This window comes from Mustelus asterias, chromosome 23 (assembly GCF_964213995.1).
Source record: "Mustelus asterias chromosome 23, sMusAst1.hap1.1, whole genome shotgun sequence".
NCBI lineage: Eukaryota > Metazoa > Chordata > Chondrichthyes > Carcharhiniformes > Triakidae > Mustelus > Mustelus asterias.
Window position 1 is genome coordinate 72759042 of NC_135823.1, and position 25381 is coordinate 72784422.

The following is a 25381-nucleotide window of genomic DNA, read 5'->3' on the forward strand; positions in this document are numbered from 1 at the left end:
TTCCTTAAATTCTGACAACTTTATATTCAAGTCAGAATTATAGTCATCATAATAAAATATAAAGCATGTGGATTAGAATAATAAGTATCAATATACATTAAAAATTAATTTAACTACTGGGTTTTGCAGGTGTTATTCCAAAATGCCAGTGTGCAGAAACAGATAGACAGTCAGGACAATGAAGGCAGAACTGCTTTACATTATGGAATTCTACAAAATAACAAGAGGATTAAACGACTGCTCCTGAATCAAGGTGCACAATCTGATATACCTGATAACAACTTACAAACAGCATTGGATCTGGCTCTGAATATGATTAATGATGAAGAAATTAGCAATTGTTAATGCTTTGAATTTTAGATCCCTTCTTGCAGTTAGGAAACAATCGCTAATATTTCATCTGTGAAGTTTCTCCAATGTTCGGAAAAGTTTTTTAATTGTAACCTGTGCACAAAAGTTAAAATGTAATTTCCATTGTGCTGCAGCAGATCTCCCATGGTATTTATATAATTAGCTAAGAGTCTAGTGTTGAAAGCAGAGAATATTGTGTTGTGGAAATGGGTGATCCGGATAACACTGAAACTATATCGAAAACATTCGGCAAGAGTTTTGTTTCAAGATAGTGAAGTAAGTGCTTTTAATTGGTATCGAGAAAGTGACTCATTTTCCTTATCTACTGTGTGCAGACAAATTAATTTGTTCTTTTCATATGAGTGATTCTGAGATAAGACAGCCACAGAAATAAATTCAATTCTGTTTGTAGTCATATGACAGTTTTGAAACAAAAAACCTGTCAACTTTGCATGATAGATTTCTAAATATTAAACTCATTCTCAACTCACCCAGGAATATTGAGTCAAAACTGGGCCCCTGATTAGTTATTCTGGCCAAACCTCATTCTTTGAATTTTGGTGTGCAGGTTTCCTGCAGCCTTACCCTGGTGCATACCTAGAGATTCATTCCTGCAGATGAAGGGTGGGACGTGTTGGAAGTTGAAAGGACAGGCGTGTGATTTATTTGCTACATTATTGAGACTCTGGGCGGTATTTTACCATTTTTTGTCTAAGTGCTGGGCGGACTTGAAACTGGGAGAGTTTCAGATCTGTCTTTTGTGCATGTTTTTAAACTGCCCCCTCGCCCCTGCCCCCATTACAAACTCTGTCTGCAGAATTATCAGGCTCGCTGATAAGTTGCTTGCTGCAGAAGCCTGTGGGCGGGGCTTAATGTTCCTGAAGCCTGCAGAGAGAGGTAGTACGCATGTGCAGGCCTCTGATGCTGCACATGCGCATTAGCAGTAGCAGGGGTCTGACAGACAAGAGAGCTGTCAGGCCCCTGCTACTGCAGGCAGCCTGAAGCAGCTCCACATACCCCCCTCTGCAATCGCAGTGGCCCGCGACCCAAGATACAGCCCCTGTCGACCCCCCGCTTAGACTGATCACGGACCCCCCTCCCCCACCAATCGCGGCCCCATTGCCCTCCCCCCATCACTGTCGAGTGGCAGCAGGCTCCCTCTCATTATCTCCTCCCCCCCCCCCCCCCCCCAATCGATCATTGTCGAGTGGCAGCGGGCCCCCTCTCCCTCCCTACCGGAATTTTGACACTTGTAAAATGGTGCTGGTCACGAAAACCGGTGCCAATCGCGCTAATCGCATTATGCCCCACTTTACGACTATTTCGCACCAGAAAATAGGTGCAACATGATGGTAAAATCACCCCTAACTAAGAACGATTCTCGAAAGCACCATAAGCTCAAGTCATAGATAATGTAGAGTCATGCAGTTAACAATTACAAAGAGCATTAAAAACTGAAGAAAATGTTTCGAGCTGTTTAATTGATTCATCTCCATTGGAAGAAATACGCATTTTGCTGAATTAAACATAATCTATTTACAACGTAATTATTATTACTGAATAATAGCCAATCTGAATTGAGAAAGGATAAATTATAAGCTTGGGGCAGGTGTGATGGAACAATGTGGTATCCACGGTGCGATGAATAGGAAATCCTAATAAAATTAAAGAATTTGCACAGACAGCCATGCAATAAATGAAAAATGTTAATCACTAAATTAATTGTATGAATGTATCTGCAGAAAGAGTAAATCATATCAATAGCTACAAAAAATCCAGTCTTACAATGGATGCAAACAGGTTTGCAATTTTCAATTTTAAATATCAATTTAAATAAACAATTCCATTTAATGTTTGAGCATTATTTTGAATTTGAAGTATTTATTACAGTGGATTGTTTGGTACAAAATCAAAGGACAAGAAGGTGTTTTTAAATATAAAAAACACTTATTTTTTTAAATAATAAACAAAAAGTCCTTTCAAGAATATTTTAACATTGTAAGTTTCCAATTACACATTTATTCAAATAGCAGATTTTGGATTATTGCGGGATAAATGTTTAATAACCTGTCAGTTATTAATCCTGAAATGCTGAAATATTCATACATAGCAGACAGTAATATTGTTCCTCCATTATCTAAATACCTCACAATACCTTCTGCATTTTCCAACTATTGAACTGCCTTCTTTGATTTCAAGTAAAAGCCTCCCTATCATTCATTAAAGCAAGGTTACCTCGCATTCAAGTGTTCCAATTTGTAGATTTTATTCATTCTTACTCTCTGACTCCAGTACTGTGCACTGAATAACATATATCACTCTCTTGACAAGCTCAGAAACAGGAAGGGCGCAGTCACTATGTTGGGGGTATACTACAGGCCCCCCAATAGCCCAAGGGAAATGGAAGAACGGATATGTCAGGAGATAATGGATAGGTGCAGGAAAAATAGGGTTGTTGTAGTGGGAGACTTCAATTTCCCTGGTATAGACTGGAAATCGCGTAGGGCTGGGAGTCTGAATAGGGAGGAATTTGTAAAATGCGTACAGGAAGGTTCTTTGGAACAATATGGAGATAGCCTGACTAGAGAGGGGGCTATACTGGACCTAGTACTGGGAAATGAGCCCGGTCAGGTCTTCAAAGTTTCGGTAGGGGAACATGTGGCAAATAGTGACCACAATTCTGTTAGCTTTAGGATAGTGATGGAAAAGGATGAGTGGTGTCCCAAGGGTAAGGTGTTGGATTGGGGCAAGGCTAATTTTAGTGGGATTAGGCAGAAATTGGCAGCTGTTGATTGGGAGAGGCTGTTTGAGGGTAAATCCACATCTGGCATGTGGGAGTCTTTTAAGGAACAGTTGTTAGGGCTGCAGGATAGGCATGTGCCTGTAAAAAAGGATAGGAAGGGTAGGATTCGAGAACCGTGGATAACCAGGGAAATTGAGGGATTGGTCAAAAAGAAAAGAGAGGCGTACGTTAGGTCCAGGCAGCTAAAAACGGAGGGAGCTCTAAAAGAATACAAAGAAAGTAGGAAAGAACTCAAACGAGGAATTAGAAGGGCAAAAAGGGTCACGAAATGTCCTTGGCAGACAGGATTAAGGAGAATCCCAAGGCATTTTATTCATACGTTAGGAACAAAAGGGTTGTCAAGGAAAAAATCGAACCTCTCAGGGACAAAAGTGGGGAATTATGCTGAGAGCCCAAAGAAGTAGGGGAGATCCTAAATGAATACTTTGCGTCGATATTCATAAAGGAGAGGGATGTGTTGGCTGGGAGTGTCTCGGAGGGGAGCGTTGACCCGTTAGAGAAAATCTCCATTAGAAGGGAGGAAGTGTTAGGTTTTTTAGGGAATATAAAGACTGACAAATCCCCAGGGCCTGATGGAATCTATCCCAGGCTACTCAGGGAGACGAGAGATGAAATCGCTGGACCTCTGACGCAAATCTTTGTCTCGTCACTGGACACAGGTGAGGTCCCAGAGGATTGGAGGATAGCTAATGTGGTCCCGTTATTTAAGAAGGGTAGGAAGGATAACCCGGGAAATTATAGGCCGGTGAGCTTGACGTCTGTGGTAGGGAAGTTGTTGGAGAGGATTCTTAGAGATAGGATGTATGTGCATTTAGAAAGAAATAAACTCATTAATGATAGTCAGCATGGTTTTGTGAGAGGGAGGTCATGCCTCACTAATCTGGTGGAGTTTTTTGAAGAAGTGACTAGAATGGTTGACGAGGGAAGGGCCGTGGATGTCGTCTATATGGACTTTAGTAAAGCGTTTGACAAAGTCCCTCATGGTAGGTTGGTGAAAAAGGTTGGATCTCATGGGATAAAGGGGGAGGTGGCTAGATGGGTAGAGAACTGGCTTGGTCACAGAAGACAGAGGGTGGTAGTGGAAGGGTCTTTTTCCGGCTGGAGGCCTGTGACTAGTGGTGTTCCGCAGGGCTCTGTATTGGGACCTCTGCTGTTTGTGATTTATATAAACGATCTGGAAGAAGGTGTAACTGGGGTGATCAGTAAGTTTGCGGACGACACGAAAATGGCTGGACTTGCAGATAGTGAGGAACATTGTCAGAGGCTACAGAAGGATATAGATAGGCTGGAAATTTGGGCAAAGAAATGGCAGATGGAGTTCAATCCAGATAAATGCAAAGTGATGCATTTTGGTAGAACTAATGTAGGGGGGAGCTATATGATAAATGGCAGAACCATAAAGGGTGTAGATACGCAGAGGGACCTGGGTGTGCAAGTCCACAGATCCTTGAAGGTGACGTCACAGGTGGAGAAGGTAGTGAATAAGGCATATGGCATGCTTGCCTTTATAGGATGGGGCATAGAGTATAAAAGTTGGGGTCTGATGTTGCAGTTGTATAGAACGTTGGTTCGGCCGCATTTGGAATACTGCGCCCAGTTCTGGTCGCCACACTACCAGAAGGACGTGAAGGCTTTAGAGAGAGTACAGAGGAGGTTTACCAGGATGTTGCCTGGTATGGAAGGGCTTATTTATGAGGAGAGATTGGGTAAACTGGCGTTGTTCTCACTGGAAAGACGGAGGATGAGAGGTGACCTAATAGAGGTGTATAAAATTATGAAAGGCATTGATAGGGTGAACGGTGGGAAGCTTTTTCCCAGGTTGGTGGTGACGTTCACGAGGGGTCATAGGTTCAAGGTGAGGGGGGGGAGGTTTAACACGGATATCAGTATTTTACACAGAGGGTGGTGGGGGCCTGGAATGCGCTGCCGGGCAAAGTGGTGGAGGCGGACACACTGGGAACATTTAAGACTTATCTAGATAGCCACATGAATGGAGTGGGAATGGAGGGATACAAAAGAATGGTCTAGTTTGGACCAGGGAGTGGTGCGGGCTTGGAGGGCCGAAGGGCCTGTTCCTGTGCTTGTTCTTTGTTTGTTTTATTCTTCCAAAGATACAAAGCTAGACATTTTCGGCTGTGAAAATAATTTAACATCTTGTGAGGAAAAGTGACATGTCGCTGAAGCTTTTTGTCTTGCACTCATCAGGACAAATTTAAGAAAACCAAATTTCAAATGATCACAGCAATTTAAACTAAGGGCACTGATTGGTTGACAAGTTAATTTTGATTGGCTGAGGTGTTGCCTTGGTGAAAGCAACAGTGAACTTTAAGCTCCTAAAGCTCCTTTAACATATACCTGTTGTTTACACAGAATGGTTACCTCTGACTGAATGAATGACACTTATACTAAGTGTAAATGAGCCACATTACAAGCTCAACTGATTATCTTAAATTTGTGGAAATGGAGCTATGAGCACAATCAGGATTGTTCACCAACTGCTGCCCAGTCATGGACTCACATCTAATGTTATGGTCAGGTGAGGAGAGGAGAACTGGCTCCCCAGTATTCAACCTCCATGGTTGGTCACAACAAAGGCTGACATTTATTTTCAGGAAGAAGTCTCACAACACCAGGTTAAAGTCCAACAGGTTTATTTGGTAGCACAAGCCTACCAAATAAACCTGTTGAACTTTAACCTGGTGTTGTGAGACTTCTTACTGTGTTTACCCCAGTCCAACGCCGGCATCTCCACATCATTTATTTTCAGGATCAGGATAAGTCTTTATGCAGTGCGCAATAAAGAGCAAATTAAACAAGGTTTTCTTGACTGAAAGAAAGCAATTTTTTAAACCATTAAACCTGAGGGAAAAAATAAAAGCAGCATCACACACATATCAGAAATAAGGGAAGTTTAGAGTCTAATAAAGTAAGTTAGAAGATTTAGATGTCTTCTGGTTTTCACTGAGATGTTCATTTTGAACATTGTGAACAATTTAGGTTATCTGGGTTTCTCAGACATAGATGCAAAAAATGTTACAATTATTTTGTGATCTGGGTTCTCTGATAACTTTCTGATGATTGATTACAAAATGGGTGACAGACGTTTTACAAAAGAGAGGGGGAAACGTGCAGCATTTCCTCTCCTGAAGACTTTCTCGACACTCCCTGTGTCACTTGCATTTTCTCCTCAGTGACTGTAGCCTGGCCAGTTATACTTCACTCTTGACTATTTCCAAGAAGTTTTAGACGTGTCTGTGGCACTACCCAACACTGTATTTTAGTGCCTGTTCTTTAGCCATGATGAGTTTTGATGGGTCTCTAAATTATTAGAAATGCCCCTCTCTTCATTCTTCCCTCAGAAGATGGCCTCACATTTTTAAATTGTTTGTTCCATTTCATTTCAAATTTTCCAGTCAGTTCAAAATTTGAAAATCATATTTTTGAAATTAAAGGGGCATAGCCTCGTGACACTAAGGGTAGACCTTTTGTTTTGGGTTTTGAATACCCTGGTTGAGTATGGTCTGTATTCTGTTATGAACAATAACTATCTTCTGTCAAAGGTGATAAAGCTTTTGCTATTCCACGATTACACACCATCTTCTCCAGACTTGTCTTTGTTGCTCTAATTAATATTCTTGTCTTCATCAATTGGAAATGTTCATTCTGAAGTATTTTTCTCTCAGTATTACAAATTCTCAACTGTAATATCTCCATAAAATGTAGAGACATACTTCTGGACAAAATAATTCAGTTTAGCCTAAATGTAGAATACTTGTGAACATTTTATGATAAATATTGGTGCAAAGCGATTGGTGCAGAACATGGATTGCAACCCATTGTTAGCCTGGATTTTCATTCGAGGGTCAGTCAGAATTTCAGGCTCCATCTAGAAATGTCTGACTGGACGCCAGATTCTCAGTCTGGTGTGGGTTGGGCAACGATAAAAAGGAACATTGGAGAGTTTGATTATCCGTGAAAGAGACTCCAGGATGGTATGTTGCCTCCCTGGTGCTAGGGTCCAGGATGTCTCTGAACAGACAGAAAGCATTCTGAAGGGAGAGGGTGAACAGCCAGAGGTTGTGGTATATATTGGTACTAACGACATAGGCAGGAGGAGTGATGAGGTCCTGCAGCAGCAGTTTAGGGAGTTAGGTAGAAAGTTAAAAATCAGGACCTCGAGGGTTGTAATCTCAGGATTACTCCCCTATTCCTAGCCACCAGATTAGTGAGGCTAGGAATAGGCAGATAGTGCAGCTCAACACGTGGCTAAACAGCTGGTGTTGGAGGGAGGGTTTCAAATATGTGGACGATTGGAGTATCTTCCGGGGCAGATGGGACCTGGGTTGCATCTAAACTGGATATTCTGGCCGGGAGGTTTGCTAGTGTCACAGGGGAGGATTTAAACTACTTTGGCAGGGGGGTGGGACCCAAAGCAAAGGTGAATTAGCTGAAGGGGAACCAGAGAGTAGGGCCAGTAAGACTCAGAGAAAGAGCAGGCAGGGTGGGATTGCTAATCAGAGAGGGTCTGGTGGATTGAAGTGCATCTGTTTCAATGCAAGAAGTGTAACAGGTAAGGCAGATGAACTTAGAGCTTGGATTAGTACTAGGAACTACGATGTTGTTGCCATTACAGAGACTTGGTTAAGGGAAGGACAGGATTGGCAGCTTAACATTGCAGGATACAGATGTTTCAGGCGGGATAGAGGGGGATGTAAGAGAGGTGGGGGAGTTGCACTACTGGTTAAGGAGAATATCACAGCTATACTCCGGGAGAACACTTCGGAGGGCTCATACAGTGAGGCAACATGGGAAGAGCTCAGGAATAGGAAAGGTGTAGTCACAATGTTGGGGGTTTACTATAGGCCACTCAACTGCCAGCGGGAGATAGAGGAACAGATATGTAGGCAGATTTTGGCAAGGTGTAAAAGTAACAGGGTTGTTGTGATGGGAGATTTTAACTTCCCCTATATTGACTGGGACTCACTTAGTGCTAGGGGCGTAGATGGGGCAGAGTTTGTAAGGAGCATCCAGGAGGGCTTCTTGAAACAGTATTTAGATAGTCCAGCTGGGGAAGGGACCATACTGGACCTGGTATTGGGGAATGAGCCCGGCCAGATGGTCGATGTTTCAGTAGGGGAGCAGTTCGGGAACAGTGACCACAATTCAGTAAGCGTTAAGGTACTGATGGATAAAGATAAGTGTAGTCCTCAAGTGAAGGTGCTAAATTGGGGAAAGGCTAGTTACAATAATATTAGGCAGGAACTGAAGAATGTAGATTGGGGGCAGATGTTTGAGGGCAAATCAACATCTGGCATGTGGGAGGCTTTCAAGTGTAAGTTGATAGGGATTCAGGACCGGCACATCCCTGTAAGGATGAAGGATAAGTATGGCAAGTTTTGGGAACCTTGGATAACGAGAGATATTGTGAGCCGAGTCAAAGAGAAAAAGGAAGCATTTGTCAAAGCTAGGAGACTGGGAACACACGAAGCAAGTGTGGAATACAAGGAAAGTAGGAAGAAACTTAAGCAAAGAGTAAGGAGGGCTAAAAGGGGTCACGAAAAAGCATTGGCCAGCAGGATAAAGGAAAATCCCAAGGTCCCTCATGGCAGACTGGTGCAGAAGGTGAAGTCGCATGGGATCAGGAGTGAGCTGGCAAGGTGGATACAAAACTGGCTCGTTCAAAGAAGTGATGTGGAGGTGCCGGCGTTGGACTGGGATAAACACAGTAAGAAGTTTCACAACACCAGATTAAAGTCCAACAGGTTTATTTGGTAGCAAAAGCCACTAGCTTTCGGAGCGCTGCCCCTTCATCAGGTGAGTGGGAGTTCTGTTCACAAACAGGGCATACAGAGACACAAACTCAATTTACAAAATAATGGTTGAAATGTGAGTCTTTACAGGTAATCAAGTCTTAAAGGTACAGACAATGTGAGTGGAGAGAGCATTAAGCACAGGTTAAAGAGATGTGTATTGTCTCCAGACAGGACAGTTAGTGAGATTTTGCAAGCCCAGGCAAGCTGTGGGGGTTACAGATAGTGCGACATGAACCCAAGATCCCGGTTGAGGCCGTCCTCATGTGTGCAGAACTTGGCTATCAGTCTCTGCTCAGCGACTCTGCGCCATCGTGTGTCGTGAAGGCCGCTTTGGAGAACGCTTACCCGAAGATCAAAGGCCGAAGGCCCGTGACCGCTGAAGTGTTCCCCAACAGGAAGAGAACACTCTTGCCTGGTGATTGTCGAGCGGTGTTCATTCATCCGTTGTCGTAGCGTCTGCATGGTTTCCCCAATGTCTCGTTCAAAGAAGACAGAGGGGAGCAGTGGAAGGGTGCGTTTCTGAATGGAGGACTGTGACAAGTGGTGTTCCTCAGGGATCAGTGCTGGGACCTTTGCTGTTTGTAATATATATAAATGATTTGGAGGAAAATGTAACTGGATTGATTAGTAAGTTTGCGGATGACACAAAGGTTGGTGGATTTGTGGATAGCGATGAGGACCATCAGAGGATACAGCAGGATATAGATCAGTTGGAGACTTGGGCGGAGAGATGGCAGATGGAGTTTAATCTGGACAAATGTGAGGTAATGCATTTTGGAAGGTCTAATACAGATAGGGAATATTCAGTAAATGGCAGAACCCTTAAGAGTATTGATAGGCAAAGGGATCTGGGTGTACAGGTACACAGGTCACAAAGTGGCAATGCAGGTGGAGAAGGTAGTCAAGAAGGCATACAGCATGCTTGCCTTCATCGGCCGGGGAATTGAGTTTAAAAATTGGCAAGTCATGTTGCAGCTTTATAGAACCTTAGTTAGGCCGTACTTGGAATGTAATGTTCAATTCTGGTCGCCACACTACCAGAAGGATGTGGAGGCTTTGGAGAGGGTACAGCAAAGATTTACTAGGATGTTGCCTGGTCTGGAGGGCATTAGCTATGAGGAGAGATTGGAGAAGCTTGGTTTGTTCTCACTGGAACGACGGAGGTTGAGGGGCGACCTGATAGAAGTCTACAAGATTATGAGGCATGGACAGAGTGGATAGTCAGAAGCTTTTTCCCCAGAGTGGAAGAGTGAATTACTAGGGGGCATAGGTTTAAGGTGCGAGGGGCAAGGTTTAAAGGAGATGTACGAGGCAGATGTTTTACACAGAGTAGTGAGTGCCTGAAACTTGTTGCCGGGGGAAATAGTGGAAGCAGATACGATAGTGAGTTTTAAGGGGCGTCTTGACAAATACATGACTAGGATGGGAATAGGTCCCCGAAAGCGTAGGGTGTTTTAGTTCAGTCGGGCAGCATGGTCGATGCAGGCTTGGAGGGCTGAAGGGCCTGTTCCTGTGCTGTAATTTTCTTTGTTCTTTGTTCATGCTGAAGTCCCTGTGCCTTGGAGAAGATGTCACTGACTTGTCAGGTGAGTGGGAACTCTGGAAAGGTTGTCAAACTGTTAACTGTCTCTGGAATAGATGACCCATCATGTGCTTTCTCTCGGAAAAAAATCTCATTTTTGCTCCCTATCCAGTATACTGTGTGGAACCATGGAGTAGATTCTCAAGACACCAATATGGAGTTGACATTGTCTTGCCATCACTACCTGGTACAAATACTGGCAATCAAATGTTATTGTCATTATCCCATCCACTTGTAGTCTTGCCGCCCTTTTATAAGGTTGTGCCCACAGTTGACCCTTAACCAGACCTCACTCCTGCACACTGTCATGGCATTACAGAGTGATTAAGAGGAAGGAAACCAGTAGGATTGTTAAAGGTTGTAAATCACAGCATGTTATCTCAGAGGCACAGGCACCACAAACATGACACCAAGCACTTGTGCGGAGTTATTTTCTCCACTACACTTTGCCAGTAATCATTGATATGACGAGTGAGGGAACCATGGTTCACAAAAGAGGTGGAATGTCTTGTCAAGAGGAAAAGGGAAGCATATGTAAGGATGAGAAAACAAGGTTCAATGGGGTCGCTTGAGGGTTACAATGTGAGTGGAGAGAGCATTAAGCACAGGTTAAAGAGATGTGTATTGTCTCCAGACAGGACAGCTAGTGAGATTTTGCAAGTCCAGGCAAGTTGTGGGGGTTACAGATAGTGTGACATGAACCCAAGATCCTGGTTTAGGCCGTCCTCATGTGTACGGAACTTGGCTATCAGTTTCTGCTCAACGACTCTGCATTGTCGTGTGTCGTGAAGGCCGCCTTGGAGAACGCTTACCCGAAGATCAGAGGCCGAATGCCCGTGACCACTCACATTGTCTGTACCTTTAAGACTTGATTCGCTGTAAAGAATCGCATTCCAATCATTATTCTGTAAATTGAGTTTGTGTCTCTGTATGCCCTGTTTGTGAGCAGATCTCCCACTCCACCTGACGAAGGAGCAGCACGCTCCGAAAGCTAGTGGCATTTACTACCAAATAAACCTGTTGGACTTTAACCTGGTGTTGTTAGACTTCTTACTGTGTTTACCCTAGTCCAATGCCAGCATCTCCACATCAATAAAGGATGGGACAGTACATTAGTGAGAGAGGATCTCAGATCAAGGATCTAAGGATCAAGATGTAGAATCAGTTTGGGTGGAGCTAAGAAACAGTAAGTGGCAACAAACATTGGTGCAAATTGCTTTCAGGCCACCAAATAGTGGTGCTAGTGCAGGGCATGGTATAAATCCAGAAAATAGAAGTACATCTAACAAGAGTAACACAGTAATTGTGGGCATTTCAATCCACATATGGACACAGGTGAGGTGCCTGAAGATTGGAGGGTGGCAACTGTTGTGCCTTTGTTTAAAAAGGGCTGCAGGAAAAAGCTTGGGAACTACAGGCCAGTGAGCCTCACATCTGTGGTGGGTAAGTTGTTGAAAGGTATTTTGAGAGACAGGATCTACAGGCATTTAGAGAGGCAAGGACTGATTAGGGACAGTTAGCATGGCTTTGTGAGTGGAAAATCATGTCTCACAAATTTGATTGAGTTTTTTGAAGCGATAACCAAGAAGGTAGATGAGGGCAGTGCAGTTGATGTTGTCTACATGGACTTTGGCAAGGCCTTTGACAAGGTACCGCATGGTACGTTGTTGCATAAGGTTAAATCTCACGGGATCCAGGGTGAGATATCTAAATGGATACAAAATTGGTTTCTTGACAGAGGCCAGAGGATGGTTGTAGAGAGTTGTTTTTCAAACTGGAGGCCTGTGACCAGCGGTGTGCCTCAAGGATCAGTGCTGGGTCCACTGTTATTTGTCATTTATATTAATGATTTGGATGAGAATATAGGAGGCATGGTTAGTAAGTTTGCAGATGACACTAAGATTGGTGGCATAGTGGACAGTGAACAAAGTTATCTCCAATTGCAACGGGATATTGATCAAGTGGGCTGATGAATGGCAGATGGAGTTTAATTTCGACAAATGCGAGGTGATGCATTTTGGTAGATTGAACCAGGGCTGGACTTACTCAGTTAATGGTAGGACGTTGGGGAGAGTTACAGAACAAAGAGATCTAGAGGTACATGTTCATAGCTCCTTGAAAGTGGAGTCATAGGTGGACAGAGTGGTGAAGAAAGCATTCGGCATGCTTGGTTTCATTGGTCAGAACATTGAATACAGGAGTTGGAATATCTTGTTGAAGTTGTACAAGACATTGGTACGGCCACACTTGGAATACTGTGTGCAATTCTGGTCACCCTATTATAGAAAGGATATTATTAAACTAGAAAGAGTGCAGAAGAGATTTACTAGGATGTTACCTGGATTTGATGGTTTGAGTTATAAGGAGAGGTGGATAGACTGGGACTTTTTTCTCGGGAGCGTAGGAGGCTTAGGGGTGATCTTATAGAGGTTTATAAAATAATGAGGGGCACAGATCAGCTAGATAGTCAATATCTTTTCCCAAAGGGGAGTCTAAAACTAGAGGGCAAAGGTTTAAGGTGAGAGATACAAAAGTGTCCAGAGGGGCAATTTTTTCACACAGAGGGTGGTGAGTGTCTGGAACAAGCTGCCAGAGGTAGTAGTAGAGACGGGTACAATTTTGTCTTTTAAAAAGCATTTTGACAGTTACATGGCTAAGATGGGTATAGAGGGATATGGGCCAAATGCAGGCAATTGGGATTAGCTTAGGGGTTTAAAAAGGGTGGCATGGACAACTTGGGCCGAAGGGCCTGTTTCCATGCTGTAAACCTCAATGACTCGGTAAAATTACAGAAGACAAATTCCTGGAATGTGTTCAGGATGGTTTTCCAGAATAGTATTTTGAGGAAACTGGGTGTAAGGCACTGATCCTCACAGTCATATCACACATTGGCTGAGGTGTAAGCATTGCAGCTTGACACGTTATGCTCCAGGAATATTGCTCATCTGTTGCTGCCATTCCTTTGGTAGTAGTTGCGGTCCAGGCAGGAGAGCATATGCTTTGTAACGGGACAGCACAGTGGCAAGCACTGCTGCCTCACAGTGCCAGGGGCCAGGTTCAATTCTAGCCTCACGTGTCTGTGTAGAGTTTGCACGTTCTTCGATTTCCTCCCACAGTCTGAAAGACGTGCAAGTTAGGTAGATTGGCCGTGCTAAATTGCTCCTTAGGATCAGGGGATTAGTGGAATATATACGTGGATAGGGCCTGGGTGGGATTGTTATCAGTGCAGGCTTGATGGGCTGAATGGCCTCCTTTTATACTGTAGGGATTCGATGATTATGGCAGTGTAGAATGTTCCATGCGGTGCCCACCTCAGAAACTGGACCATTGGCTGGAGTGGATGGTGCGCAGGTTGTTTCATAGTGGTTGTTACAGAGTTGCGGCTCACCCTGCACAATGCCTTACCTGTATGTTTGCTGTTACATACATAGAAACCCTACAGTGCACAACGAGGCCATTCGGCCCATTGAGTCTGCACCAACTACAATCCCACCCAGGCCCTATCCCCGTAACCCCACATATTTATCCTGTTAATCACCCTGACACTAGAGTCAACCTAGCATGGCCAATCCACCTAACGTGCATATCTTTGGACAATCATAACAGTATGTAGATGGAGAGGGTGTAAAGTCTCATGTCATTCACAGCCAATGGCATTTTGTGATAGGGACAGGCTGTGACAGATCTGCCGTCTGGGCTGTGATATGTCGATGATTCTGATGGTGAGTTTCAGCCATTTCAATGTGACTGAGTCACAATCACTGATGTGGATTCTCTCCTTTGTGGGGAGAGTAATTGTGGCATCCATTTAAAAGCTGCTTTAGTTGGAGGTTGCGCACCCGGGACTGGCTGATGGCTAGTGTGAGATAGCAGAACCTTCTACAGAAAGATTCTGCACAAGATATGTCTGGCAACGATCCACTCCAGCACAGAACCAGCCCAGGATCCAGGCCCTCCAGCTGCTCTGCCATTGGCTGCTTCTTCCTCCTCCCTTTGACAATTGCCAGTGAACAGGAGCTGTCACCTCCTCTCCCCCTCGGGACGTCTCAGAGTAACCCTGACCTTGCTCAGTTACACATAAATAATTGCATGCAGTGTTAACAATATTTTTCCAGCAAAATCAGTCCCAGTATTTTATTAGACCTCTGAAAAGTCACACGGACACGAAACTTTGTCTCTGCTTTTCTTTCCATAGATGCTGCCAGACCTGCTGAGTGTTTTCAACATTTTCTGCTTTTATTTCATATTTAATTAGCTGATATCCTGTAATGCTGGTCAGAGTTAGTGAAGTGGCTATTTAATAATAAACAGACTGTGATGGGAATTACATTACAGGAAGTACAAACTAAAATAACAATACAAGTAGATAGATAAATGTAGTTATTATAAAAAGTGTACATTTATCTCCTGTGTTTTATAGACATTCCATTACAATGCACAATGAAAGCCAGAGGTAGAAGGCAAATGTTTATAAAGTTACAGCAGATAATTGAGTTCCCACTGAAATGCGACCCCTTCATTGGGATCTTTTAGAAACAGAGGCTGCCTGGGTGAAGCTATTCAGCTACATCAGGTGCTGCAAGCAGACTTGTTTCCAACAGTTTTAAACATACACTGCAAGGATGCCCAGGTAATTGAATAAAATAATCAGGGCAGGCGGACAGGAATTCACGTGGATAGCAAGAAGATGCAAATTAGGTTATACTGAATGATATTTCAATTGGGGCTGAGATGCAGCTATTCCTTGGGATAGCTTCAGCCAATACCAGTTCAGAAAGAATACACCGAGTTCAAACATCCTGGATGTGGGGGTGGGATTTTAAAATCTCTGCATTCTGAGCAGCTGCTCTGTCCACCCGAGTGCATCAGGCATTCACAGAATATTTTCTGTTTCTCAGAAAACTAGTTGCTGTCTAATCATGCAGTATAGTAAAATAATCATTTAAATTAACTCCATCAACAAGTGTAATCTGTAAATCTTTGGTGTGGGTAAGGTGTTAATATATTCAAAAAAACAAGTGTTAGGATTGTTGAAGTTTTAAACATTGAATTGAGTAGTAGGATTGGTTAGTGTGTAGTGTTGTATTTGGGTGGTAAACATTATCACTACTCCAACCTTCACAGTATTAAGGAATTTCTCCATTACTACACAAATATATTAATAAATAGCAAGTAACAGCCATCAGATGTACAGAGAGTAACGCGTACGTAAAAGAGGTGAATGTTTTTTAAAAAATGGTTCCCAGGTGATTTACAATAAAACCAATATCAACATTTACAAGAATCTATACCAGTAAATGTTTCCAGTAACAGAATTACAATTTGGCTTTCAATACAGCAGAGGCAAAGCCTCAGGAGGAAAAAAATCCCCAAAATGTTTACCCCTTAGCTAACTTACCTTTATCAGTAACAAAACAACCAGAAAAAGCATTCAGTAAAACTGCAAAATACAAAATAAAGTTCTTGAGTTGCTGTAACTTTTGTTGTCTCTGTATTGCTGCAAGGTTGTATGTGCTAAACAGCTTTGTTTCAGTTCTGCTGGACATTTAATCCAGATCTCTTCAAAATGAGCGAATCTCTGGTTAGTTTTTTGATAAGGTATTGCTTGTCACGACCTTGCTGCAAAAATAATCACAAATGTAAACAGATTTTTTTCAAAGACTTACATACTTAATAACTGAGTACTGAATAGGCAAACAACAAATGCTGCTTTGATATATGTGGCTAAATAACCAATATCGCTCAGGTTAGTGTCCTAGGTTCAACCACCTTCAGCTGATTCATCAATGACCTTCCTTCCATCATAAGATCAGAAGTGGGGATGTTCGCTGGTGACTCCACAATGTTCAGCCTCACTCGCGAGTCCTCAGATACTGAAGCAGTCCATGTCCAAATGCAGCAAGACCTGGACAATATCCAGACTTGGGCTGACAAGTGACAAATAAATTCACGTGTCAGACGATAATTATCAGTATCAAGGGAGGATCTAACCATCACCCCTTGATACTAAATGGCGTTACCATCACTGAATCCCTGGCTAGCAATATCCAGGGATTACTATTGACCAGAAACTGAACTGGACTAGCATATAAATACAGTGGCTACAAAAGCAGCTCAGAGGCTGGGAATCCTGTGGCCAAAACCTGTCCTCCATCTGCAAGGTGCAAGTCAGGAGTGTGATGGAATACTCTCCAGTTGTCTGGATGAGTGCGGCTCCAACAACATTTAAGAAACTCGACACCATCCAGAACAAGGCAGCACACTTGATTGGCACCCCATCCACAAACATTCACTTCCTCCACCACCAATGCACAGTGGCAGCTTTGTGTACTATCTACTAGATGCACTGCAGCGACTCACCAAGGATCCTTAGACAGCACCTTCCAAACCCACAACTACTTCCATCTAGAAGGACAAGGGCAGCAGGTACATGGGAACACCACCACCTGGAGGTTCCCCTCCAAGTCACTCACCATCCTGACTTGGAAATATATCGCTGTTCCTTCACTGTCACTGAGTCAACATGCTGAAACTCTTTCCCTAACAGCACTGTGGGTGTATCTACATGTGGGGCTGCAGTGTTCTAAAAGCAGCTCCCCATTACCTGGAGAGGGAAATTAGGGATGGGCGATAAATGCTGGATTCACCTGCATCTCATAAATGAATAGAACTCAATCAATGTAAAAGCAAAGCAGCCTATTGTCTTACTGGGAACCTGTTAGTGTCCAATTGCAGTCAGTCATTATGCAGTTAACTGGGTGTGTGTTACACAATGTATTATAAATTGTTGCTGTATCCAAAATTCAACATTCTTGTCTCTATCTTGATGGGTGCAGGGCAAGAACATTGCCTTTTTTCTCAGCAGTCCTCGCGTTCTGTATCGCCAAGCAATGGTTGTGTTTTACACTGAATTTAGGCAGAAACTCTTGGTAAAAGAATGAATCAACAGCTTGGACAGATGGAGCTCACATTCTACTGAAGAATGGGAGGATGCTAATAGTGGGCAGCACACCCAGAGTTTGGGGATGGCGAGTTCTGTCAACCGTAACAGCAGGTCCTCATTTAAAGAGAGGTTCCTGGAGTCCATCCGACAACATTCCATTTTGTGGCTGTAGATAAGACTCCAGGATGCCATGTTACCTTCCTGGTGCCGGGGTCAGGATGTCACAAGGTGGCCAGAGGCTGTGCTTCACATCAGTACCAATAGAAAGCAGATTTCAGGGAAAAGGAGGAGATTGAAAAGTAGATCTCTGACGTAGTATCTCAGGATCATTCCCAGTGCCGGTGAACATAGAAATAGGAGAATATGGAGTTAAACATGTGGCAGGAGAGGCAGCACAGCAGGGAAGGCAGCAGATTGCTGAGGCAGCTCTGGGAATAGTGGGACCTGTACAAGATGAGTGAGCTGGACCGAGGTTATTATCCTCACAGGGAGATTTCCTGGTGGTGTTAGGGAGGGTTTAAATTAGATTGGTAGGGGGACAGGACCCCCAGACAGAGCTCAGATTCAAGGGAAGTAAAACTGGTAAAAGAAAGTAGAAAGGTAGAGAGCAAAACCTGAAAGCAGGCAAAGCATAGGCAAGCCTGAAATGGTATCAGAATGAAGAATCAAGTTGAAAAAGCAGAATTACATATTGCATTTGCAAAAGGTTGATGATTTGAATGCACAACTTGAAGTAAAAAGTAAAGTTTATTTATTAGTGTCACAAGTAGGCTTACATTAACATTGCAAGGAAGTTACTGTGAAAATCCCATCGTCGCCACACTGCGGCGCCTGTTCGGGTACACCGAGGGAGAATTTAGCACGGCCAATGCGCCTAACCGGCACGTCTTTCGGACTGAGGGAGGAAACCAGAGCACCCAGAGGAAACCCACGCAGACATGGGGAGAACGTGGAAACTGCACACAGACAGTGACCCGAGCTGGGAGTCGAACCCAGGTCCCTGGCGCTGTGAGGCAGCAGTGCTAACCACTGTGCCGCCTTAGGTATGATATAATTGCCATTATGGAGACTTGGCTACAGGGTGACTAGGATTGGGAACTGAATTTCCGAGGTTATTTGGCATTCAGGAAGGATGTTTTCTAAATAACCTGCATTTTACCCAGATTTATACAAAAATATTTGGCCATGACTTTTGCACCATGCAAAGAAAGCTGTCATGTGTCCGCTTCTTGTCTACAGTTGCTGTACAGTTTTACCACGAGTCCAGGCCAGCACCTTTACCCTAGTCTTTATCTTGACAGGAAAATCTGGACCATCTGACAAACCAGTAATAAATCAGTGCAGGAGAATCGAGCTGCAAATTCATATTTAACAGAACTGGAATTAAAAGCACTCACCATAGCCAGCTGCTCTCTCAGCTGAACAACAACTCGTTTATGTGCTCCAGCCAAAGCAACAAGATAGAACAGGATGAGGCTGAAAGAACAAAAGTTAAAGGATGTATTTGCTGAAGTTTAGAAAATGTACAACTCTGGTATTCTCCCTCCCGTCACTGATCCGCATTTCACAGCCCTCCTCACTGAGCCAAAATCCTTCCAATTTGATTGAATATTTGCAAATTTGGGTGTGCTGTTGTTTAAAACGGAACTGTTTTCAGTTATTTTTTCTCTTTTTCCTGGAATAAAGCCTACATCATTCCTTTTAAGCGCTGCTTTTAACATTTCTCCCAGAGTGGATGGGAGATATACACGGAGAAGTCATTCAGGGTGATGGTTAGTTTGCTGCTCTGACAGAAGTTATGTCACAACATCTGTATGTGGCTATTTCTATTATACAGTATCTTAAACAAGAGTCATAGAGGTTTACAGCATGGAAACAGGCCCTTCAGACCAACTTGTCCACGCCGCCCCTTTTTTTAAACCCCTAAGCTAATCCCAATTGTCCGCGTTTGGCCCATATCCCTCTATACCCATCTTACCCATGTAACTATCGAAATGCTTTTTAAAAGACAAAATTGTACCCGCCTCCACTACTACCTCTGGCAGCTTGTTCCAGACACTCATCACCCTCTGTCTGAAAGAAATTGCCCCTCTGGACACTTTTGTATCTCTCCCCTCTCACCTTAAACCTATGCCCTCTAGTTTTAGGCGCCCCTATCTTTGGGAAAAGCTATTGACTATCTACCTTGTCTATGCCCCTCATTATTTTATAGATCTCTATAAGATCACCCCTCAGCCTCCTACGCTCCAGAGAAAAAAGTCCCAATCTATCCAGCCTCTCCTTAGTGGCTGGAGCTTAAGGGCTTTAGTGAAGAGGGAGCCTAGCTGCTAACTATCCAAGCTCTTGTTTTTTGTTTGGTTAGATGTCATAAAGTTATTACAGCACAGGAGGCTATTCGGCCCTTTGAATCTATGCTGATTCTCCTTATATGGAGCAATCCAGTCAGTTTCCACTCTGTCCTTATGACCTCACAGGTTTATTTCCCTCAAAATTGGCCGAGCCAATTTCCTTTTGATATCAGTGATTGTCTGTCTCTGCTTCCACCACCTGCAGGCAGCAAGTTCTCCATAACTGCCACTCACTCGAGTATAAAAAGTTCTCTCTCAAATCCTCCCAGTCCAAGCCTTAAATCTCTGCCTCGAGCCTTTGTACCATCAGTTAACAGAAACAGCTTTTCCTTGTCTACCTTTTCTAAACCTGTCAAAATCTTGTAGACTGCTATCAGGTCTCCCATCAACCTCCTCTGCTCCAGCCTTTCCAACCTGACCCTCTAACTAAGATCTCTCCATCCCTGGAACTATTCTTGTAAACCTCCTTTAGAACCTCCGGAGGACACTTCAATCCTTCCTTAAAGTGTGGTGCTAGATACAACTCTCCAACAGTGGCCTAACCAGAGTCCTATAAAAGCTTTTGTATTGAATGCCACTATTTATGAAGCCCATATGCTCTGGTAACTGCTCTCTCAATATGTTCTGCAAACTTCAAGAATCTAAGTATATGAACACCCAGGTCTCTCTGTTCCTAGACACTCTTTGGAATTGAATCATTAATTATAATGTTCCTTTTCCTGTCGCTTCTGCCAAAATACATCACCTCACACTTTTCTGTATTAAACTGCTTCTGCCACTTGCCTGCCCACCTATGTCCCAATTCAGTCAATTGGTATCATTCATACTCAGCGTCAGCCACAGCTCCATGGCTGGGTTTTCTGATCTTGCTGAAATTCCCAACTGAACTCAATGGACTTCTCAAGTCCATTCAATTTCCCGTCCCACCCATGACGATTCCCTCAGCAGCGGGACTGGAAAATTTAGGCCCAGGTTTGATATCATGTTCAATATCCAAATTATTTAGATTGATCAAAAAGCTGGTTCCAGCACTAACCCTTGGAGAACTTCATTGGCAACCATCCTTCAACCTGAAAAACAACCAATTACCACGACTCTCTGTTTTCTATCCTTAAGTCAATGTTTTATCCAAGTTGAATTTGATTCTCCCAGTCTATAAGCTAATTTTGTTGACTGATCTGTCGTTACAAGGAATGCCCTTACATCTTTTCTTGAACAAACGATTCACATTTTCCACTTTCTAATCTCCTGGCATCTCCCCTATTGGGAAGACTAAAAATCATGGCAAGCAAAGTCCTTCTGCTATCTCCACCACCCCTTCCTTTAGTAACATGGGGTGTAAGTCATCTGGACCAGGTGACTTATCCACTCTAAGCATGGCCAGTCCTTCCAATATAACCTGCTCATCACTTTTCAGCTCTATCACCTACATTTTTACCAATACTTTGTTAGCTTTATCTTCCTATTACATATTCTAGCCTTGCCCTGATCTTCTAAGCACATATCATCTTCTTTGACCCTACTGGGCCCGACCTCACCTCTTACTACCCGTTTGCATGCTGGTGGAAGACTTTTGAGTTCCCCTTTATATTAACTGCCTTCTATTCTCATATTCGCTGTTTGTTGGTCTTATTTTCTTCTACACTTCCTCTCTCAACTTATTGTGTTTAACCTAGTTCTTGCTTGAAGAATTAATCCAACTTGAATCATATACTCTCTTTTTGCTTCATCATATTCTCTGGGAGGGATTTTCTGGCGGGGATTATCCAGTCCCAGTGAAAGTCAATAGACATTCCCTGGGCCGGCAAATCTCCAATGGCGGGTGGGTCCTGCCACGACAGGGCCAAAACCTCCTGGCCCCGTGTCACCCTAGTCACCGGAGGAGCACTGGCTGTGGTCTCACTGTCTTTCCATTTTGTTGGAAAGTATTTAACGTCTACCGAAAACATCTCTTCCTTAAAGATCACCCATTGTTCAAGAACTTTTGTGGGGATATTCAAGTTGTTGGCTCGTTGGGCCACATACAAAGCTAAAAGCCATGTTTCTAAGGCAATGGACAGGTCTGCTAGAGAGGGGACTCTGCAGTTTTGAGTCTCCATCACACAAAGGACTGCAAAAGATAACCTAGACCCCTTAAAAAGCAGACAAAGGTGATATTGCGATTGGAAACACGCGTTTGACAAAGTCCCACATGGCAGGTTGGTTAAGAAGGTTAAGGCTCATGGGATACAAGGAGAAGTGGCTAGATGGGTGGAGAACTGGCTTGGCCATAGGAGACAGAGGGTAGTGGTCGAAGGGTCTTTTTCCGGCTGGAGGTCTGTGACCAGTGGTGTTCCGCAGGGCTCTGTACTGGGACCTCTGCTATTTGTGATATATATAAATGATTTGAAGAAGGTGTAACTGGTGTAATCAACAAGTTTGCGGGTGACACGAAGATGGCTGGACTTGCAGATAGCGAAGAGCATTGTCGGGCAATACAGCAGGATATAGATAGGCTGGAAAATTGGGCAGAGAGGTGGCAGATGGAGTTTAATCCGGATAAATGCGAAGTGATGCATTTTGGAAGAAATAATGTAGGGAGGAGTTATACAATAAATGGCAGAGTCATCAGGAGTATAGAAACACAGAGGGACCTAGGTGTGCAAGTCCACAAATCCTTGAAGGTGGCAACACAGGTGGAGAAGATGGTGAAGAAGGCATATGGTATGCTTGCCTTTATAGGACGGGGTATAGAGTATAAAAGCTGGAGTCTGATGATGCAGCTGTATAGAACGCTGGTTAGGCCACATTTGGAGTACTGCGTCCAGTTCTGGTCACCGCACTACCAGAAGGACGTGGAGGCGTTAGAGAGTGTGCTGAGAAGGTTTACCAGGATGTTGCCTGGTATGGAGGGTCTTAGCTATGAGGAGAGATTGGGTAAACTGGGGTTGTTCTCCCTGGAAAGACGGAGAATGAGGGGAGATCTAATAGAGGTGTACAAGATTATGAAGGGGATAGATAGGGTGAACGGTGGGAAGCTTTTTCCCAGATCAGAAGTGACGTTCACGAGGGGTCACGGGCTCAAGGTGAGAGGGGCGAAGTATAACTCAGATATTAGAGGGATGTTTTTTACACTGAAGTAGGCCATTTTCCAAAAGCCATATTTTTATTATCTCATCAATATTCACCTCATTAAACATATTCATTTATTGGACTGATTGGCACCATTCATAACGTGCCCACAATGCAGAGGGGAACACCCGAATGGACATTCGTTTAAATACCCCTCTGCACAGCTGAGAGACCTTTCATTTCAAAGCCGACAAAAGATCCTTATTCTGCCCAGCAACAGCACGAAGCTGCATTTTAAACCGGCTCTTGGCCAGAAGATCGGGATATCTGCGAGTCAAGACCTGGCAGTGGGTTATATGGCATAACCGGACTGTCAATAAAATATTACAGGAATAAAATGGCCAAGGCAGGCAAAGAAACTTAATAAACTAGGATAAAAAGAATAAAAGATTAGATTAAATCCCCCTACACACAGCAGGACAAAATGACATTAACACTTAATCTCGCAAGCATAGAATACAGACACAAAACATCAGAGGTCGATTTAGATAAGGGGACACATCGAGAGGATAATGGGAAACACATTAAAACACCGGGGCAAGAACAGGCAGTCCCATTAACACGGACACACACCATACAGATGCAAATTGACAAGTCTCTCAGGGAACTTCCTGACCAGACAGGCCACTTTATAAGTATTGTAAAAATGTATGAGCAAATGTTCCCGCTCGAATTTGGATTCCTATAAATATCCAAAGCAAATGTATAACTATTGAGATCAACGTGGCCAAGCCACTGTTTCTGAGCTGGCTACAGGGGTCTCCCTGGGATTCCAGTAATTGTACAATAAAGAAAAACGCTTTGAACCTTGCCTTGCGACTCGACTTCCTTGAATGCACTGGTAGAAGGGATTTTTCCCTACAACAACACAGAGGGTGGTGGGGGCCTGGAATGCGCTGCCAAGTAGGGTGGTGGAGGCAGACACGCTGACATCGTTTAAGACTTACCTGGATAGTCACATGAGCAGCCTGGGAATGGAGGGATACAAACGATTGGTCTAGTTGGACTAAGGAGCGGCACAGGCTTGGAGGGCCGAAGGGCCTGTTTCCTGTGCTGTACTGTTCTTTGTTCTTCTTTGTTCTTTGACTGGCAGACTGCTTAATTAATTACTTTGTGGGGTCTTTATTGAGGAAAGGATGCAAGGAAAAATAAAAATGGAGAATATTTAATGCAGGTTTTAAAGAATTTTAACGGAGAAAATAACGAGGCTGCAGATGGACAAGTCTCCAGGCCTTGTAGTTCCAAACCCAGGGTATTTATTGTGACCTTTCAAAGTCTCTATAGGTTTGAACATTTATATGTAAATCTTCTCTAATTCAATAGCTTTGAACACAAATTATATTTGGAAGCACAGCACCAATCTGACCATCACCAACTTTGATCAAACATTGAGAATCACTCCTGATCTCTCCTCCATTGACATCTTTTTTCTCAGGGTTTTGTGAGAACACCCTTGGAACAATTTTCCAAATAAAATGGGCTAAATGAGTTGTATGTTAGAATTATGATTAATAGTGCATGGGTGCAATCTTACCGGCCGGTCACGCCACACTCCCGCTGCAGCGAGGTCAGTGAATTTGGCACGCGGCCAAATCTCCTCCCACTGCAGCAGGATGGGAAAATCCCACCGGTGTGAACGGTGGTAACATTCCAGCTGGTATGCATAATAATACAATTACCTGTAACTTGTGTATTTGAACATCAAGAGGGATGTAACAATTCTGTACATTCTTATTAAATCCAGTGTTCACCACAGGTAGATTTAAGTATTTATTCTAAAAGATTACAAATTATTTGTTGTGTCACTAAAATCACAGGGACATACGTCAACAAGGGAAAAATAAAGTCCAATAGGGAATAAAAATTACATTTTACCATCAAATGCTCCTTACCACACAAACAGAAAGAATGGCACTGCAAACGCCTCAGATGCCAAACCATACAGAAGATACTGAAGGCCCTTTGGGAAATGTTCAATAGTTTCTGGAACAATATCCCATGTTGTATTGTAGTTAATGAATGGCCCACAAGATTTGGATGACTTGATCCTGAGGAGGGGAAAAAGCATACACATTTATCTTATGGCTAATACAATAATGACATCTCACCTTCCAATTAGGGACATTACAGCTCTCAGAACACAATGGACATGATTCTCTGATCTCTGACACCCAAAGCCTGTCCACCATCTACAAAACACAAGTCAGGAGTGTGATGGAATACTCCCCACTTGCCTGAATGAGTGCAGCTCCAACAACACTGAAGAAGTTCAACACCATCCAGAACAAAACAGTCCACTGACTGCACCTCTTCCACAAATATTCAATCCCTCCACCTCCAATGAACAGTGGCAACAGCATGTACCATCTGCAAGATGCATTGCAGGAATGCCCCAAGGTTCCTTAGCACCTTCCAAACACGTGACCACTA

At 43.4% G+C, this 25381-nt stretch overlaps 1 protein-coding gene across 1 annotated transcript in view; it reads right to left on the bottom strand.

The window, feature by feature from the left end:
- Positions 1-14764: 14764 nt before the first annotated feature.
- Positions 14765-25381, bottom strand: part of tmc7 (transmembrane channel like 7) — a 100061-nt gene continuing 89444 nt past the window's right edge. The window contains exons 14-16 of the mRNA XM_078240933.1: positions 24844-24999; positions 18890-18968; positions 14765-16168 (exon numbers count right to left, since the gene is read on the bottom strand). Coding sequence (XP_078097059.1) covers positions 16079-16168; positions 18890-18968; positions 24844-24999 — 325 coding nt within the window. The 3' untranslated portion in view covers positions 14765-16078. The remainder of the gene's footprint in view (positions 16169-18889; positions 18969-24843; positions 25000-25381) is intronic.